Here is a 21,467-nt window from a genome sequence, read left to right as displayed (position 1 = left end):
GAATCGTAGGAACAATCATAATAATTGCCTTGGGCCCAGCCAGCCTGATCTACTGGTTCAGTTCAATGCCGAGGCTGTATCAAAGGCATCTGAAGGATCAAACGTGAAGAGTCTTTTCCTTAACCGCAAATAGAAACTCCATCATAAAGTGAGCACGCTCTGCTCTGGGTTAAAATGTATGGTACTGAGTCAGCATTCCCAGCTGTTTCTAAGGGAGGGGAAGCTTCCCTTTCTCCAAGTGGCCATGTTCCCAAGTGGAGGTGAACAGAGGACAAGAGGGGTTGGAGAGGGCTGAGAATCCAGATCCTGCAGAGAGCCAGGACTGTTGATGAGTCTGTGGGTGGTAAATCGCAGCGTTTTTCAGGAGACAGGTCCAACAGTGTTCATCCAACAGTGGGAATCATTATGTGCTTTGGCTTGGCTAACAGAACCTTTCCATTTTTTTTTTAATGGGAGAAATAATTAGAAGTCAACATAAACAGAAAATGTGATCGTTTAATGGTACTGACCCTGCATGGGTGTGAAGCCATAACTACCAACTCACATTCTTGAGCGAAACAAACTTCAGTCTGTGTGAAAAAACAAACTCTACTTTGTTATACTATGAATAAACTTGGATCTTCATGCCACATAGCATGCTAAAGTAGCATATCTGATGGCCGAAGCCTTAGCATAAGCAAACAGCAGGCAGAGATTTGTGGTGTTTTAATAGGCACAAGAAGATGTGCAAATAGCAGGCATACCATTAAACAAAAATACCTGACTTTATGTGTCACATTTAAAGTTCTGAGAAGAGAAAAATCAGTGGCTGTTTCTCCTAGATTCGTGAAACTGCTGATGAAACAGAAGAATATCAATGTACCTCCCTGAGCAAGATGCTTTGCAAACTTTGATATACACCCCTCACATTGGTGTCTCATTTGGAAAAGAGCCCTGTATACTTACCAGAGGAGGCCAACCGAGTATTGAGTACAGCCTCTCAGATCACAGTCAGGTTTGGAACCCCAGTTTTATTTGTTTTCTAGCTAAATTACTAATATTTATCTCTTATTCCAAGTATTTATTTAAAAATCAAGTTATTCAACACCTTAACCCTGCTAGACAGCAAACACGCAAAGATGGATAGCACAAATTACCTGTAATTGAGACAGTTAAAATCTGATTATTTATTTTGGCGTATGTTGCTTAGTTGTTTTGATTCTAGGGTTGCCTATGTGCAGTACAGGAATATCTACTTGATAAATTCTAAGAAGGTTGACATTGTGCAAAGTACCTAATGTTTTTATAGACACTTATTAAAAATCCATTAAAACACCGCTACCATTTACCTTCCACTCCTAGAAGCCCCACACTATTTCCACTCTTCCTTAGTAATAATTTGACCTCTTTGGGTATTCCAAATCCAATGCAAGTATCTGAAAATTCAAAGATAAGATCCACAAGAGATAGAAAATGTGACGTTTGTCTTTCAGGAATTGGCCTCAGAATGATTGCATTCGGCTTCATCCATTTACCTGTGAATTTCATAATTTTTCTCTTCTTAGCAGCTAAACAGTTTTCCATTGTATAAACATGTCATATTTTCATTATTTATTCATCAGTGGGTGGACATTTAAGCTGCTTCCATTTATTGGCTATTGCGACAGAGCAGAGGTGAAACAGATGATAGACCTATTTCCAGCTTTTTAGGGACCTTCTATGTTAGTTTTCATAGTGGCTGCACCAGTTTGTACTTTATTCGTAGTGAGTGATTGTTTCCCACCCTTCATATCCAAGCCAGCATTTGTGGTCATTCAGGAGAGGTGGAAAAGAATATAGAGGTTTAAAGGGACTAATGGAACAAAGGTGAAACTGAGGTTGATGTGAGACAACATTGTAGAGGAAGGAAAGAAGGAGAGGGAGGAATGAATAACACTAAAGATCTTTTGAAAAGCTCACATGGAAAGCGAACTACTACAGTAGAAGTTGTACAAAGTTGTAATGGAACCCCCTTTATGACAGGATGACAATGCCCCTATGAAATACCAGAGCTAACCAACAGCTAACCAACAACAACAACAACAACAACAACAAGAAAACAACAATAATTACATCAAAAAACAGTGTCAGGAATGAGCTGTACCCTTTTTTTTTTTTTAGAATTGTTAACAAGTGAGGTCTTATAGACTCCAACCTGCCAAACATAAGAAAATAATGCTATTGCTACATTACAATGCCGACACTATATTGATTACCCTCCAGAAATTTAAAGTAAGACCCTATTGCAGAAGAGAGAATGTATTTGAGCCACAGAACACACACACACACACACACACACACACACACACACACACACACACACACACACACAAATCAAGCTCATACTCACTTGAAAGCTTCATCTTTACAGGATAATCTTTATAGTTCTAGAAGGAGCTATACATGTTACTAGAAGATAAAAAAAATAATCATCAATCTTACCAAGGTACGACTCTTCTGAGCTATAATAATGACTGGCTTGGAAAGACACACCCACTGGTGCAATAGTAACAACATCATAGGAGTAAAAACGTTCTGAATGATTTGTTATGCTTTACAAGATAAAATTTATACATGACAATAGTGTTGGGCCAAGAACCTGTGACTAGACAGATCATAGGCATAATGGGAGAACTTACTATTATTATTCTGCTAAATAGACATAGTTTTAACCCAACTTCTGCTGGCTTATTGTTAAACATATAGAAAAATGCATCTCTCAGCTCTCATTAGAGAACCTTCTACTTGCAGTATACAGTGATTAACATAGAAAAACCACAACTACCCAAGTTACTAAAATGGGACATCTATGTCACGTCTTCTTCTACCAAGGTTTAGGGATCATTTGGAAAAGAGGCATCAAGAATAAAAGAAGCAGAGGTGGTGGATGTATATAAAAAAACAAACAAACAAAAAAAAAAAAACAAAAACAAAAAACTGGTGTCCTCCAGATTCAGAAAGGCATATATTAACTCACAGGAATTGCAGCAGCACATCCAAGCCCCAGCAGGCTCAAACCAGACTCAATTCCAGCATAAAAATGGGAGGTAGGCATGAAGTCCCACCCCTAGCTGAGGAGCTATTAGCAATTGACTGCTGCTTGGATCTGGGAATCAACTTCCCTCACAGTGAAGCCCCTCAAGTTTGTTGAGTAGGGAGAGAGTGGTAGACCTGGGAAGTGTGAGGAGGGGTGACTATAAATAAAGCAGGCTGTGTGAGATTCTCATAGAACTGATGAAAGAAAAAAATTAAATCCTAAGTATAGTTGTGTGTGGTAGCCAACACATTTGGTCCTTACACTTCCAAGGCAGAGGCTCATGGGCCTCTGTGAGTTTAAGCTCAGCCTGGTCTATATAACAAATCCAGAATGTACAGTGAGACCCTATTTCAAAAAAAGGAGCACATAAGGAGAAGATAATTTTTTGTACTGCTCAGTCTGTCTCTTTCTGTGTGAATTTGAGGTAGCTGGTAGATCTAGCCAATACTAAAGGACGGAAAGAGGGCATATACTCATACTTCTTTGGTAGCATGGGAGGCAGAAATTCACTAAGAGTCAAAGAGAGAAGCTGCTTTGTAAGGACCACAGAAACAGACTGGGGGTTATATTGATGACCCATTAACCACATTCCAGGAAGGAGTGCCTATGGGGTAACAACTCACCAAAGACAAGGACCTTACCAGACTAAGAAAAGATGGATAATAAAAATATTAACAGTGAGGCTGAAGAGATGACTCAGTGGTTCAAAGCAGGTACAGCTCTCTCAGTATACCTGAGTTCAGCTCCCAGCACTTATTGGACCACATAAAACTGCCTATATCTCCAGTTCCCAAAGGATCTGAAATTCTTTTCAGGTCTTCAAGCTCACCAGCCTTCCTGTTCACATACAAGAGCACGTAGTCTGTATTTATGTGTCTATGGTCCAAGGATGTGTTTAAAATTCAAACGCTTCTAAAAATTTTGGTTTGGGAATGGAGAAGACAGACTTTAGTATCTTCACTTTTAAGAAGCATTTACAGGTGAGTCTGACACAGAGGATGGAATTACGACATGTTTTGAGAATTACATCTTTGCCAAATGAAGAATGTCAGCTATTGTTGATAAAAAGTCTCCCAGAGACTGTACATAGCATTGTGATAAAACATGGTCTCTGGTTCAAGAAGTGTATAATGATTTAAGAAATTCTTTTTTTCTATTTATAAAACACTACACATATATAAGTTAGAGGCTTTTTGCAACAGAAATAAGGGTATGACAAATTACTGATAGTTGCGGTGTTTATATGCCCTAGTCATCAGTTAAGAAGAAAGGTACTCAGATAAATGAAAAGAGAAAGTGAATAAAATTACTAGGTACATATGCAGAAAGAAGATTCATGAGGATACTCTTATTGTGGAATTTAATAGGGTCTTATAAATCTTCTCTGTAAATTTGCAAATGAGAACACTAAGATCTGCATAGCTTGTTAACTCTTATAGAAGCATAAATGCCTAATCTGATAAATGTTCATATATTTATTAATTATACATATGAATTATATGTGTAATTATTATTATTATAAAAAATAAAAATAATTGTTTAAAACAGTCTTCCTATATAGAGTCCCTGATTCTTCTTCTTTCTCCTTTAACATGATGCTGTTGCCAAGATAGTTCTTTCTTTCCATGGTGGGAATTTGATTAAACAGGATCTTAATGATCTGCCAGTAAATTTCTTTTCAACCAGTAAAAATCTCACATGTAACAAAGATTTCCCTTAGCCTACATTCTCTTGAAGTGAATCCCAAAGAAATTGTGAAAATATTAGATATTTCAGTGGAAATATTTGGAGGTTTATGCAGTTTGGAAAAATCACACACTTGCACTGGGGGAAAAGTAAATGTCCCTCTTCCATGCTATATTTTTTGCTGCTTCCTGGGCTTGTAAAATTCTGTAGAAATGATATCTCTGGATTTAGTTAGATGACTGTGGCCAAACCTGCTCTGTCCACTTAAAAAGGATATTGAACCACTCAAGTAATGACATTACAGTCTCTAACTATCATGCAAACCACAGTGACATAAGCTGCTGTTGACAAGGTTACCATGACACTTTACCAGCCTAGAAACAGTTAGAAGGTCCTTCATCCCCAAGAATCAAATAAGAACATCCTTGATGGTAAGCTGCTCACTCAATGAGAAGTTTGATAATTTGGTAAGAATCGTTTGCTTTCTAAAATGGTGATAGATCAGGAAAGTAGCCTACTGTGACCTTGAGAGGAGCATGCCTTTCAGTAAGGAAATGAAGAGCTTGTGGGGTAAATCTTCAGAGTAAGAACAGGTAGTTCTCTTGAAAAGGGCTACAAATTAAACAAAGTTTGTAGCAACCATTACCATCATTTAGTTCCTAAAGTCAGAAATCCAGGAGCCCCACCGCACTCTGTCACCAATCGGCCTTTTCTACACATTGTCGATCTGTAAGGGACAGAGCTTATAACTTTCCTTTCTCACCAATACCACTGATGCCAATTAGCAACCAGAATAACTGTTTGGAAACACCAGCTCTGATCACATTGATCTGCTACAAAACAGTTTAATACCCTTTTACTTCCCAGCAACAACCCTACCAATTATCCCAGTTTATTTCTTGTCTCAGGATGACTTTTGTCTAATGAAGTAAAAATAGTACTCCCATCTCCACTGCCCAGGGATGTCCTCCTTTAACCTTCCCTGTTCCTGGAGTATCCTCTTTAACAGGCTTAATGAAAAGCAGCGTGCCGCAGTGAAGGCTGTTAGGTTAAATTTTGCCTCTTTAATGTCTGTATCTGTTTGATGTGCTCCTTTGATTTCTTACTTATCAGATGGTTATCTATGTATCATATATTTATTGCATGGGGTAACACAAAATAACACATGTAAAAAGTTTCTTTACTTAAAATCTTTCATGAGTTAATTGTAAATTACAATAAAAAAGATCTCAAACAAATTAGTTTCATGCCTTTATGATTTAGGAAGGAACCTTTTTAAAGCTATAAACTGGTGTTAGAAAAGTCACCAACAGACTTACAGTAGACATTGAAATAGCATGCTGATGTGCATTTGCCAAGCTAGGGCTTTAAGTAAATCTGTTTGTATGTTCCATGCAGTGATCAAGGGCTGGGTTACCATAAAAGGTTTGAGAAATGCCTTAGATTGATGGACAAAAATGCACGATTTTTAAACATAAAATATTTTAGTGTTTGTTTGGTAAAAAAGTAATTCCAGTTAATGAAGAAGTGTGAAAGTTCAGCTATAGAAATCAATCAGTGCACCCAAAATGGAAATTCGCTCAGCCAAACTCTGCCACTCCATTACAAGCTTTACCTAACAATGCCAACTACGTTTACAGTACGCATAGCGTACTTCCTGTGATTGTCACAAAGGTCACACTAAGTGATGACTCCTATTCATTGGGCATAAATTGTAAGACAAGAAGATACTGAAAGGCCTCATAAATTCCAGTGTTTTAGTCTGTGCTTCCTCCCATCTTTGTGCTTCTTCCCCACAATGCTGCTCTCCAGATAAATATCTGAGTATGACTTGGAATCACTCATTGAAAGTATTATTTCCATCTCTATTCAAACATACCTAAAAAGTGAGTATGCCATGGCTTAGACATTTAAGCATTTAAGCGTTCTGCTTTTACACACACACACACACACACACACACACACACACAATTGTGGCTTCTTAACTTAATATTTTAACAACGTCAAAATACAACAAGAGTAGTTTTCAGGTGTGTTTTAGTCACTTTCGTAACTACAGAACATGATAAATGTTCTATTTAACTAGGACTAAGTTGAGTTTTATTTTTGCCCTGTACTTTCCCCCAGAAGATTGGTTTCTAATTATCTTCTTAAAATATAGTCTAAAAAGTACACAGACATACAAAGAAAAACCTATACTTTTAAATTTAAGCCTTAACTCCTTGTCTATGAAGCTTTGATAGATAACTTTGTATGGTTAGAGCATGTGGTGAAAAAGAAAAAAAAAAAACAATCTTTTTGACTGGACTTAAGGTCAGTAGCCTACTCTTTGGCAAATGAAGTAGCAGGTCTGCCTTACAGTGGCGACAACCTAATCAGAGATTAAATGATTTGTTAAACTATATCTATCAATTATAAATCAAACGTCTTTGCCTCCTTCCTCTGAGTCTTCTCTCATTATAGTCAAGACTCCAGAAAACACAGGTTTTTGAGGTCAGTCAAAAGACAAGTCTCCTACAGTAAAATTTATGAGGTTTCCATTTGTACCCCATACTCCTTGTTTATTCATTTCTTTGACGAATCATGCGATATAACCAGGATTCAAATGTGAACAAGTTTAGTCAATACGGAACATTTGACATCCAAGGCACAGGAAGAAAGCAGTCAGTGTAACTGATGTTGAGACAGTTCTTAGGTTGACCTTGAACTCACAAAAATGTTACCTGCTCTAACTTCCTGAGCTCTGCAACTATAGATGTAGACCTACACATCTGAGTTCTATAATTGTTCATAAGAAATAATATTAATGTAAATTTCCTTAAAATCTTACTTATAAAGAAAAAAAAATCATAGACCATCAAGAACTATTAGGTTGTGAACTGTCAACAATTAAGCTGCATTCAAACATACAGAGTTTTATGTTTTAGTGTCGTCAGTCATCAAAGGAAGGATGCACGCGTTTTGTAAGGCATGTGCTTATTTTCCAGCCTACATCTCAAGATCATTGATAATCTGAAGTTCAGCCAGTGATGTCCTTTATAGGTTAAATTGTTTAGCTGTGCTATGGTTAACCTACTTATATCTCTACATCCATGAAACTACATGGTCGACTGAGAACTTAAAAAAAATTTTCAAAAATTTGTGTCAGTACTAGACTTGCCTACCCCTTTTTCTTTATTATTTTCCTCTAAAAATACAGTATAATGACTCGTTAACAACTAGTTATAGGTACTAAGTAGTAAGCGTCATTAAGAGATAATTTAAATATGCTGGGGGATGTGCATGAATCTTATATACTCCCCTCCTGTATGGATTCCATAATAGAGCTGGGCACCTGAGGTCTGGACTCTGTAACTAATTCCCTTGATGCTGAGGGAAGACAGTGTGTTGTACTCATCCTGTGAAAATCTGTGTGGACAGGAAATGCAGAAAGTCAATACTGGAAGCTTGCTCCTCAAAGCTGAGGGTGACTCTGTTTTAACAACTGATATTGGATATAACCAGGAAAAGTCAACCCTTATCTCCTTTAATGCTAACTCTTGAGCAATAATAGAGAAACCAGAGCTTATGTCAGGGCAGATCTCATACATGTTGCTTAAGTCTGGGGAGCATGTTGGGAAATGGGGGACTGTTGAAGTGATAAACAGATTTGTAATTTTCTCCTACCTTTTCAGTCAGTTTAATCACCGATAACTTATTTTTGGTATTTCAACTTTAATGAATTCATTTTTTTCCTCTACACTATGTGCATTATTTAAACATAAGCCTTGGAAGGATAAATGAAAATCAGTATTTTGCAGTTCAGATTACATACAGTACATTGTAATTTCTGTCTTGGCCCCTTTTCCTTTGGTCTTTCCTGAGGCTGTCAGCCTCTATGCATCAGATGAAATAAGATCTGCTATTGCAAACATTAATAAAGATCTATCATTGCAGAGCAATTACTTATACTTTGTTTAATCTCTAATGGAAAGGATTTCTTTAAATATTTACACCAGAACAGTTGTCAGAATGAATAGTGAGAAACCTCTGGCACACTCCCAGAAGGAGAAGGCTGGTGGAGGGGGAGAAAGGGGATTTCTGGTCATATAATTTTAAGCAGCTCTGAATTTTAGGGAGCTTCCTGCTAGAATATGAAGAGTTTATATTAGCAGAAGGTACTTCAGTTATGAAAAGCAAGTCAAGTAAGAAATTTGAAGAACCACTTTAGTTAATTGCCCTTGTAAAATGACCATTGGATCCAGGTTTAAAGAAAAGAAAAAAACACATAGTTTTCGAAGACTCAATACATTGTCCAGAAAGAAAGAAACGTGTAGCAGAAGTATGTTGAAACATCAAAGTTTCAAACTTATTCTAAGCTATGCTTCTAAAGGCAGTTGCTAAATGGAATCAGTATACAAGTGTTATATGCTGGGAGTGGACTACCATCCACTGAGATAATACCAACGTAAGTGCAACAGGTTTGTGCTAAACTGGATCACTTCTCCCACAGTAAGCTATAAATTAAGTACATTGGCTAAGAACTATTTCATAAGGATCTTCAGAATTAGTATCATTTCCTTTAGGTCAAAAACATTCTATCAATGTCATTGACAAATGGTTCTCAGTGTGTCTCTGCATGCTGAAGATGGCTGGGGTTGTGGCAATCATTAAAAGCACCCTGGCAGCTCAGCTAGGAAATAAAGACTGGATGTTTCTATTCCCAGATTACTGTCAAATGTGAACCAAATACAATGGAGCGTATGGTTCTCCTATATTGGTCACAGTGACAAGCAGTTCACTACACCTCTTTATGAGGACATGTATGTATTATATATGAGGACAGAATGCATCTGCCAAGATACCTGGAGATTGCCAGTTGCAAATAATAATAGTAATAGTAATAATAATAATAATAATAATAATAATAAATTTGACCAGCAAATGAATTTGTCTGTATATTTAAAATATTGGCATTTGATTCCATATGTTTAAACAAAGATCTAGTAGTAGCCTGAGATCAAAGTAATAAAGAGATATACTGAAAGTCATTCTAAATTGGGAAGGAATTTGAAAATTTAAGGACAATGAGTCCTGAAGCTTTGAGGATTTGGTTCAATTAAAGTTCCTTCATGTGAAGTGATAGCCACTGAGTATTCCAGGCAAAGGCAGGGGTTTCAAAGCCAACTTTTCTCTGGATAATTTAGCACAGATCCAACTGTGCTTCTTGAATGGAAAGACTTAACAATCTTTCTGTTTCTTATACTGAAACTTTTAAAAGACAGCATCACTTCTTTCTTGATCATGTGTACTTACTGGCTTTGACACTAGGCTTCATTAAGACTTTATTTTAGTACAAGAAGTTCTAGATTTGCCCTCAGCCTTTTTCTACATGCAGATCTAGCACTCCTGCTTTGCAGTAATAGGTTACTACCATTTTTTTTATAGATAATTGTCCTTTCGCTAATATTATGTCTAAATTGACCTAAGAATGTTTACGAGTTTTTTTTTTTCCTCTTTCCTTTCTTTCCCCTCAGACAATTCTTTCACAAAGACTGAATTCCTGGGGCTCTTTTTTAATGTGTGCAGGAAGGGAGGAGCAGACTTGAGATAGTGACAACAGGAGTCCTCCGTGTGGGTTCTGACTCTTGCAGACAGACAGGTGGTTTATAGGGACTGTGACATGCACAGTGCCGCTGGCAGTGCTACTGATATATTCCCATTTGTGCATGCTTATGGTGAATAACCTATGAGAAGAAAGTTGGTGGAAAAGCACTGTTTTCTGTGGGTTTCCTGCTTTCTGTAGCTTATGATTGCTCCCAATCCTTAGGGACAAGTAACTAGGTCTGACCACGCAGCAATGTCTCAAGCATGCTATGATGACCCTCCTCCCATGAAGCCTGGCTTTCTTCAGTCTAATTACTTCTGGCAATTGTGGTTATTGGGATTTGGCCTAATGACTCATTGCAACCCAAATTTTCCCAAAGAGCCCCCTTAAGAAGCACAATGAAATCTGACAGGAAGCCCAGACTTCCACCTCGTTTTTACATGGAGCTTTCCCTAATTTATGGCAAGGTTCAAAATTTCTGCATGGACTAGAAAAGAATAATAAACAAGCGTTAAGGATGACAACAGCTTAGAGGAGAGCAGGAGGTGAGTAAAATAAAGGCATCGGCAACTTAACGATCTTCCACACAACTGCATGCACTGGATAGAGTGTAGCCCACGCTATTTATAACAGCGATAGTAATCACCAGTAGTCAATCCAAACTAGTCAGAGACCATAAAAGAAAGGAATGTTTACATCTTGTTTGGCAGTTGCCTCCCCATTACGGTTTTCCTGACATCAAGGAGGGATAAGACATAAAAACAAAACAAACCAAACCCCCCAAGCCCAGCCGTTGTTTATTATTAAGTAGCTTTGGAGAACAGCTTGAGTGTGGCTTATGCCCCATTTTGCTTCCACAGTTGCTCAGTGTACCCTGTCTCCCCTACCACAACAGTGCAATCACCTTCTCCCAAAGGCAATGTTGCAGGGATCCAGCATCTGGTAAGGTCACTATCAGGCCTTCCTGCAGGCACTTTGCTCTCTTTTTTTTGGAATGAAATGATTGATTCTCTCTCAGATAGCCCTGCTTGCAACAGTGTCTTGAGTTTATCAATTTCCTATTGAGAAATAACACTGTGCACGGAGATGGCTTTCTGCTGTTCAGATGGTACATACCTCATCCTTTATCATGTTGCACACAGGTTTATTTTGTCTGTCAAACCCTCATAAAACTGGCATCGTTTTCAATGTTTGCTCAGCTATTCATAAAGGCTATTCTTGAATTTAAGGTCTGACAATATATCATTCTCAGCTGTGTTTGAGAGTCACCAGACTAGGTTTAAAAATAAGATTATCTGGTGCCTATTTCCAGAGATTACATCATTTTGTCTTGTTCTTATTTTTAAATATCTCCAGGTAATTCTAGTATGAACTCGGCATCAACAGCCCCTGTATCAAGGCCCATAAAGCAAAAATTCAGAGTGGAGGTATTAATGTTCATGGTAAAGTAATATAAATAACAGATTTTGTGAAACGTCATAAAGATAGCTTTCTGAATAACAAACAAGCAAAAAAACCTAACCAGGGAAATACCCATTGTGATTGTAAATTATCTACAAGACTTTTGACATTTAACTCCACAATTACAGCTTTGCCCACACCTTCATGCCAAAGTAAATATTGTCTTGGGTACATAAAGACATATTTAGGGAGAAGAATTTTAGAATACATCAAATAAATTGTGTGATTTTTATTGCTTGTGATAAAAAAAATAAAGATCAGCATCTTTGTTTAGAAACTGTCTATGGGAAGGTTAGGAGGAAGAGGACAGGGGGGAAGCAATGAGATTACGAAAGTCTAAGGTGGGATTGAAAGCACAACGCCTTGTGTCCCCAGTGTCTATGGAGTGGAAAGAGAGAGACTCTTTAAAGTCCTGGCTCTGAAGTTAAACCTGCACTGTAGTCTAGGAACTGACTATCATCTCTCTGATAACAGAGTAAATAATAAATGATAAGAAATAGATAAAATGAAACTGTACATTCCATGTAGAGTGGGTGTGACAGCCAAATGAGGCTATCTTGTGAGCATAGTCAGGCTTCTACTGAGAGGTGAGAAGAGATACAAGGGATTTACTTATTGTCATCATAATATTCGCTTTGATAGACAAATGCAATTGTGTACTAAGGAAATTATATACACCGCAACAGTGACCTTGACAGTTGCAACGCTGTATTTTGTTATGAGGCATTTAACAGACTTGGACATATTACTCTAGCACTTCTCTTTTGGAAGGACATGTGTTCTGTGTGTATATGACAGCCTTTGTCAAGGCGATACTCTTTAGTTGTAAGGTCCCTTTGTAGCTGTGAGAAGTGGTAACTTTTTCTTACTTGATTGAATATATGTCAGGGAGCCGGTGCTCTAAAACAAGTAAGTAGCTCATGAATTCTGCTACTCTACATCGTGTGGTAGCAGCTTTTATTATGTAGTAATAAAACGAGAGCTGTTTTACCAGTCACTTTCAGGAATGCACTTTCTATTGAGATATAGTTACAACTATGTTCATGAGCCTATTTCTAGAAACAATTTTGGAGAGTGAATATACAGCCTACATTACTACACATTAATTTTAGAAAGGAGTTCAAAGGTAAGCTAAATCCAACTCATACTTCTGCCAAGTCCTTAAAATACTGGGAAAATATACTCCCTTTGCGACAAAGCCTCAAAATTAATAAAAAGAAGCCAGTGAGAAACCACAAACCTGACTGTTACGATACTTGGTCAAATATACATTAGGGATGTTGCCCAATGTAGATGAGCTAACTAGATGCCTTCAGATTTTACCCCATCCTGAAATGAGCACATGTTCATTGAGAAATCTACTTGAAAGTAGCAATGCCACTGTGAGATGCTAGGTCCAATACAGTGGTTCAAAAATCATTCAATACCTTATGTGAATATATCTTCCATTACTATAAATCTTTCAACTCTCCTTATGATCTGTGGCCAAGTAGCACATTATATAGGTAGTAGAACATTATATAAAGGCTCCAAGACTACAAGATTTGGTAGTTTGGAAGTATCATTCGTGACAGCAACAATTCTTCTCTTACATAACAGAAAGTGCTATAAAAGAGAAACCACAGTTGGAAGTAATACATGAGAGCACTCAGAATGAGGAAAGTGATTTAATGTAACCTCCTTGACACCACATGAAGCAGTCTTGAGGCTGGCAACACAAACACTTTTGATACATAAAGGAAGACATCCATGTTTTTAATCTCCCGTGTCCAGCCATCCTAGTCTATGAGTGATACAGCTGTAGTTGACTTCAGCCCTTGATACATTCTGAAATTGGGGCTCAAGTCCTAAGTGTTCTCCTAGCTCCTCACTAAGATAGTTCAAAAGCAAATACAGTTTTTACCCTACCTACTTGTCTCATTCTTGTCTGTCTTCGTATCATTTTTTTCCATTGACCAACATCTGAATGAATCCTAAATTGATGCCAAATATGTTCTTGCTTCTTTTTCTTCTTCCTACTAAATTAAGTACCCTGGGCTATTTATTTCATCAAAAAGGACTCATCTGCTTTATTATCTGGCTCCATCATCCCGTGTCATAATGTTGGCCTTTTGTCCTTATAAGTAAACTTATTAAAGTTCACTTGTCCTTATCTTCACAGGCCACCTCTACGCACTTGTCAAGGAGGACAGGGAAACTGAAGCCTTTCTCAGCTTGCCACTCTGAATCAGCTCCAAGAATTCTAAGGCTGGGGACAAGATGGACCTGCCTGAGGATTGCTGCCTGGCTGTGGTTTTCAGACACTACAATATGGGAAGAATACAGAATGTCATATCTAACCCATTCTCCAGTTTACAAAGTCACTTGGTCAAGCTTTGTAATAAGTCTAATGGGAGAAATTTACTTATTACAAAGGAATGAATTTGTTTGTTTTCAAAGCTCTTACCTGATAAATGCAGTTATGATTAGTACTTTTAAAAGAAATTTTTAGCTCTCTGCTCATGACTTCTGTTTCACACAAAAGGATTAATAGTTGTTAAGACTATTTGGATGATGTAGATCTAATGATTTAAAAAACAATAATCAACCCTCTCATTTTGTCATGGAAAAAAAAATACTATCTAGTATTTTTAGGTAAAGGGACTCTCAAGGTCATCCAAATACTAGTGACCATGCTGGATGGTGAATCAAGGTCCTTAGCTCTAACTTCACTCTTCCTAATGCCCACAAAGGGATTCTCCACTTCAGGGCTCAGTCTCTATCACAAACTTATGAAACTTGCTCTTTATCAAATCATAAAAGATCAGATGCAACAGTATGTAAGACGATGCTTTGAAAGAGTAGGCTATATTTTGCATAAAATATCAACAGTTACAATTATGCATCTATATATTTGAGTGAGAAGGAATTTTGGTACCACTAAATTTTTTTAAAAGAATTCCCAAAGTTTAGTGTTAACAAATGTAACAAGTGTAACTAACTGTATCTCTTGCTGACCGTATTATTAAGGCAGAGACGATCTTACTGAATCAGAGGCATTGTAACTGGATGTTTTATAAGCACTCTTCACACAGGAGATGATTTCAGGTATTTTATTTAAGTGCCTTGTTGTTGAAAACTTTCAGGTGGAAAAATGGGAGTTATCAGTGACACCCAGCCATTCTTTGCAAACTGTAGTGTTCTTGACAAACCGTAACCTTTGAATAATGGGTTAAAATTCCATTGTTTTTAGTATTGCTTTACAAACAGTTTAATCAGAATGCCAGTAATGCTTCTGAATTAAAAGATATGAGTAGATACAATGAACATACAAACCATCCCCAGTATTTTCCCTCATATCCATATTTATATTCATGTATTTTATTAAGGCTTAATTGCAAAGCTTTTTTTCAAATCTACTAGAGGACGCAATAAATGGTAATTTTAAAGATGACCTACTCATTGCAAGCTTTTAAAAATATAACAAAGACAAGCAAAATCAAAAGCAAGACAAAAATCTACCTAACTTATGAGTAAATATATTTCAAATTAATTTTTTGTAAATAACACCACTGAACAATCTCTTATAAGAAGAGGAAAGGACCCGCATCAAGTCAAATACAATTGCCACACACTATAATATGCTAATATTCTCAAAACTTAATGATGTTTTTCCTATGGCAACTGAAGTTGATTCTTACATTTTATGAAACACAATATGCATGGTGTCGGCATCTCAGGAATTCACTGAGAGTTTGAAATGGCCTTTGTGGTGAGTGAGAATAGGTGCAAGAATCAATAGTGGGGAAGAAATCAGGGAAATACCCACTTGAGTGTTTAAGGAGAGACAAAGAGAAAAAATAGGAAATTAGAATATCTGTAATAGTTGTACTTTTGAAAGTTTATGTAATTTCAGAGTAATGCTTTGGTATTAAATATTTATATAAGGTTCTAAAATTCTTTGTTACAAAGAATGAAAACCACTACACATATTTAAATGATTAGACATTTAACTAGAAAATCTTTTTAAACATTCAGTAGCAATCTGAATATATCTACCCAGATTCAAATAATCTAAAAGGATCAAATGTCTATTAAAGTTGTTTTGTAGTGATGTAGCAAAGGTTTTCCTATAACAACTTAAAAATTAAATTTTACTGCGCATTGTAATTTCAATTCATTGCTTTCTGGAGACCTAATTTGTAGAACATTAAAAACCAGGGAACGCTTTCATTGGAGAAATAGCCCATCTACTTACAATTTAAAATACTGTTCACATTGTATGTTCAAAGGAATGTTGAAATGACTGTGATAAATTCTTTTCACTTATTCTTCTGTCAGTGTTTAGAATGAGTTGGGCTAAGATGACAGCATTTCAAATCACCATTTCTTAAGGCACTCAGTAAAATCCTTCTGCTGGAGCAGAAATTACAGATCTAAAATAATGCAGCACCAAAGTGATTCGGGAAACAAAGCTCCTAGCTCAAAGATGCTTTAGTTAGAGCTCAGAAAGGGAAAGGCACTTTGTTTTTATTTTCATGTGTCACTATTTTCTAGGAAATTGAATTTGTCTTTGATTTGCATTCATGCCATGTAATATACCATAAAATGCACTTTCTCCAACGATCTTGGTCATATCTCTCTCGAACTGTTTTTCTCACAACTAAAGCATACAGGTGACAAATGTAGGCAAGAAAGGAAAAAAAGTATTGTTCCCAATTTCCAAATAAAACATTAAGTTAATATTTCAATTTAAGAGTGTTTTTTTTTTAATCTGTTAATGTGTTTACTAAGATCAGCAATAAAATCACCAAGGGTGAACAGCTTACTCTACGTCAGAATCTGAATCTGCTGCCCCATCAGAGAAGACTATCAAGTCCAATACCAATATTATCAGTGTGACAATGTGTTCTTGATTCTTTTCACCTTTCCCTGCAAATTGTAGTAGCTGTATTTTAATTGCTAGGCATATAGTGAATTTCTAAAACATGAATGGTCTAAATTCTGAAAAGCTAAAATGAAATTATTAGATGCCCACCATGAAAGAACCTTGTGCCTGCTATCATCTTGCAGAGAGCCAGTGCCTTCTGGGGCAGTGTCATCCTATGGAGGCTTCTGGATAATCAAATAATACATTATGATGAGAAAAACATCCTAGTCCTATTTGGTGTGTAATTATTTGCCATTTGTTAGTATTATAGCAACCACACATAAAGATTCTCAGGTAAGTCTCTAAACATACTGGAAAATGGTACTCTGGAAACCATCAGTTAATTATTTCATTAGCCTAATATCTTCTCTATGGCAGGTTTAGCACATAGTATAAATACATAAAAGACGGGGGGGGGGTGGTGTTCATGTAAGAAGACAAGTTTCATTGACTGGCTCTCTGGCGGGCTAGTGGGGTCCTGTTTTCTTAGACCCCTTTTCTACAAAAGGGAGATTCTGTAGTATCAGCTTCTACAGTTCATGTAAAGGTTTCAGCCTCCCCACATAAATCATCCAGGTGAAAATGTGATGCATTAGGAAAGAATTAGGATTTTCATGATAAAGATATTTTTTAAATGCTACTAATATGAAACACAAAATTTAAAGGTTGACTTTACCAAACTTCAAAGACCGAGCTGGAAAAAAGATCAAAGTTTAGGTTTTGTAAACTAGCACCCAGGTTCTGAAGTTAGAGCTCGCTTCGAAATCTTGCTGAATGATGACGGTTTTGAGTAAAGGCTTTACATTTTATCCTGAATAAACTTATTTTGTCATCTATAGGCACTGTATATCAATCAAAGTCAGTACAGTTTTGTTGCGTTTATGCATCACAATTACACAGACATTTTAAAAAGTATGAGACTTCTGTTTTTATAGAGAAAATGGTAGTTTGCAACAATTAGGATTATTGGTTTGTGGAGATCAATAGACTATTGATTATTGTAGAAAAACACAGGAATTTTGCATAACTCTTTATACCGGAACCTGTTTAACACTGTAAATGACAATCTTTGCTAGCAAGGACCTTTGGTACTAAGATATTTAAGAGACCATTTTTTAAAAGGAGACTTTAGAAGTCTTTTATTTTTAACCGTACTTCTCTGCCTCTCCCATTAGTGACGTTTCTAAACGTCTGAGAAATGAAGCTCTTTACCACAAGGCAAAAGTGATACTATTAATTGCGCTCTTAAGTTGCCTTATTGTGGAAAAAATAGCAATGTCTGGCCAGTTTTAAAATAATTTGACTACAGCCTTATTATTCATTATAAAAATATTCCCAGTTACTATTAAGGAGATTTTTATTCAGGTATTTAAAAAATACGGTCCAGGTGATTTTATAAACCTGCTCCGTTAATTTCGAGTTTCTGGACATTTAACAAGGATCTACCTTCTGATCCTTGCTGCAAAAAGCCATACTGCGCCTGCCAAATATTCCTTCTGTCTCCTCGGAGGACGCAAGGGGTCGCCCCTCTCCCAGGATTGCAGGAGCAATCCACAAGAAGACTCAAGAACAGCCGCACCGGGAGTGCTGCGGGAAGGACCTCTTTTCCAGACCCACTCCCACAGAATCAATGGAATTTCAGCTCAATTCCACTTATTTTCTCTCTTAATCCCGCAACACAGCCAGAGGGCGCCTTTGTCTTGGCTTTGAGATGATACAAGAAGAGAGAAAAGCAGTCTCCTTTAGACTTCACACATCATCACCCTAGTTCCAGCCCAGATGTGCGCACCCCGAGTTTCCTTGCTCTGGTCCTTAAGGGTGTGGAGATGGGAACGAATGCACAACAAACTTTCTTTGCTTTCTTTTATTTCCTACAGAAGCAGAAGCCTCGCCGACCAGAGACTCGGGTGCCAGTGACACTGAAATACCGGACGCTGCCCCACCCCGGCAAGTGTGTGGCTCAGGGTCGGAGGTCAGAGACACTACCAGGATGGAGTGTGCTGGGATAAGCTTATTGGCATGAGTTTTGCAGGGCAAACAGCTGTGTTCTTCCTGGCTTCGCTTTCCCCACCGGCCCAGAAATACAGTGCCCAACAGACCTAGCTGGCCCGGAGTGGCGTTGCGGACCTCTGGGCCCCCAGGCTGCCACTCCAGTATCCCACAGCCGCAGGGCCTGAGCGCTAGAGTGGGTGGGAGGGTTGCAAAGAATACAAACCACTCAGAGGCCAAGAATAATAAATCGGATGCCCTGACATGTTTAGTTTAGGCCCTCCTGCGCTGAGGCGCGATCCTAGAGGCAATGGGGCCAACTGGACTCCTAGTCTCTGGCGTTCCCGCCCAGCCACGATTTTTAAAGGCACTTTTCAGGTGAATCAAACTTTGTCTGGCTTGGGCTAGCGGTACAAAGGGAGCTTTCAGGGGACCCTCATGTCCAGGACCAGGGCAGAGACAAACAGTGGCTAGAGGAGATTGCTAAATTTCCACCCCACACAAGTGCTGTGTGTCCTGAGAGCTGCCAGCATTCCTGCCCCAAGGGTTTTGTGGGCTGGACACTTGGGAAAGAGATCTCATCTGGGGACCAGACAAGGTCGTGGGCTGACCAGCCGCCCAGGTCCAAGCTACCAACGCAATAGCTTTACTGGGTGTTTTCTGTTAGTTTCCCTTAGTAGCTACTCCTGGGCCCAAGAGCCCTCTGTAGAGCCAGGGTCGTCCTTAGCTCTGCGAAAGGACTCCCTTTGCCGGCACTGACAACAAGGCGCAGGGCCACCCGGGCACAAATAGAGAAACCACCCTAGCATCTGTTCCCGAATCTATGAAAGATGCCCGCCTCAGACCGATTTAGGTGGAGGCTGCCCTGAGGGATCCATTTAATTCCAGCAAAGGCACAGTCTCACTCAGCCGGGACTTAATCCGCTCCCATGTAATAGACTGAAGAACAGGGAGGAGATGGGCTCGGGAGGAACTCCACTCTCAGTATGCGCCTGTCTCAGGGGACCCACTTGAAAGAGTCTGAGGTGACTCACGTGGGGACAGGCAAGGCATGAAAGTGACTGAAGTTTGGAACCTCTGGAGTTCGTCTGCCTTCCGACCCCGGAGCGTGGGACATGGGGGAACTCTGCAGACAGTCTTGGTAGCTCTGGCGCCCCAGCGCCACTCCACTCGTGCGCGTCGTGGGAAGCGGCAGCGCGGGCGCTTGTTCACTGTCCCTCGGGCCCGCCCCAGGATGCTTGACTTGACTACCATAAAGCAGCCTGTGGGGGCCCAGTCAAGGTTCCCCTGAGCCAGGAGAGAGCTTGGGGTGATCCCACGTCGCGTTGCCCCAGTATCAAGCAACCCGAAGGCAGGGAGCCCCAACTGCCTGGGGCTCTAGGCCTCCGTCGGAGCCTCAAAGGGAAAGCACAAATCCCTAGAGCGAATCTAAGGAAGAAATGAAGATTTCCAGATCCTGATTTACAAGCGGGGCGGGAGCCAGACTAGCGCCGGGTGCACAGACTACAGCACTAGCTTGTACGCTGGGGTGGGAGAGCCAGTGCCCGAACTGCTATCTCCAACGTGAGGCTTGGGGTGTGGGTTGGAAAGACTGTTTCCTCAGGCAGCTGACTTTGAGCAAGCAAAACGACCTGACAGGTGAATGTGGTGGTGGAATGGAGCAAAGACAACACAAAGCAAAACCAAAACAACAACAAAAACAAACAACAATACCCCCCAGAAAAGAAAAGAAAATAAAAGAAAGAAAAGAAAAGAAAAAAGAAAAGAAAAGAAACCCGGCACTTACTTCTTCGCTGGCGCCTTCCCCGGGAGGCGTTTTGGCTGCCGATGTATTCCATAAAGTTCAAAATGATAAAAAACCAAGAAATCAGTCGCAAGTGCATAGTAACCCAGTAATGTTTCCCTTCTTTCTCTCCTTTTTTTTTTCACTGTTAGTTATATTTAATGTTTTTTAAAAATCTGTGTGTAGGTGTTAGGCGAGTCTATATGGAGAGTTGAAAACCCAGAGCAACGGGACTTCTCCACTGAGATCCAACAGGCGTGCTGTGGTGGCAAAAGAAGCGGGGCTGGTGGACAGGGAAACCAACAATTTCATTCTCAAATTGTCCGAACACTGCCGGCTGCTCTGAGGTGGCTGTCATCGCCGCGAGCTAAGGTTGCAGGAGCCTCCTGGCTGGACGCAGGTTAGCCTCGGTTGCGCGGCGGCGGCTGCGTGCGGGATCCAGGCGAGCAGTGGCCCTTGGGGCTCAGAGGCTGCGGCGGCTGCGGCAGTGGCGGGAACCCGGGGATCTCAGGGAAGCGGACGCCGTGGGTACCGCAGCCATGGCCAAGGGGCGCTGGAGAGACCCAAGCTGCTTCTGGTGTTCTGAGCAGGAGCTGCTCCAATGTTGGGCAGGGCTGGGAGCACCCCATACGGGAGGAGGGGGAGGGAGGGGGAGAGGGGATGGCTGCGGGGGGGGGCGGGGGGGAGCTCGGAGGCGGGGAGGAGCAACAACCCCGAGCGACCTCAATAACTTTCAATTTCAAGAGGGAAAGAGGGAGCTGGAAAAGTACAGGCGTTGCGATTTGGCAGAGGGACGGGAAGAGGCGCCTAAGGGGTCCCGGGTCTGCGACAGAGCATCCCTGGACACCGCAAATACGGCGGGAGAATGGGAGCAGGGTTGGGGGAGGCCCTCGATGGGGCAATTTGGACTCGGCGAGGTGGGCGCACTGGGGTTTGGTACGCCTGAGGCTTCTGACCCAGCTGTACCAAATACCCCAGACCCAATGCCTCTGTTGTC

At 39.6% G+C, this 21,467-nt stretch overlaps 1 protein-coding gene across 3 annotated transcripts in view; it reads right to left on the bottom strand.

The window, feature by feature from the left end:
- Positions 1–21,093, bottom strand: part of Rspo3 (R-spondin 3) — an 85,354-nt gene extending 64,261 nt beyond the window's left edge. For 2 of the 3 annotated variants that reach the window (XM_076927934.1, XM_076927936.1), the window contains exon 1: positions 20,474–21,093. In XM_076927934.1, coding sequence (XP_076784049.1) covers positions 20,474–20,570 — 97 coding nt within the window. In that variant the 5' untranslated portion in view covers positions 20,571–21,093. The remainder of the gene's footprint in view (positions 1–20,473) is intronic. The other variant, XM_076927935.1, reaches the window with a different exon arrangement.
- Between the last annotated feature and the right edge of the window lie 374 nt (positions 21,094–21,467).

Source organism: Arvicanthis niloticus, chromosome 30 (assembly GCF_011762505.2).
Source record: "Arvicanthis niloticus isolate mArvNil1 chromosome 30, mArvNil1.pat.X, whole genome shotgun sequence".
Taxonomy (NCBI): domain Eukaryota; kingdom Metazoa; phylum Chordata; class Mammalia; order Rodentia; family Muridae; genus Arvicanthis; species Arvicanthis niloticus.
Note: the sequence above shows the minus strand (reverse complement) of the source record. Positions and strands in the feature narration are given on the sequence as shown.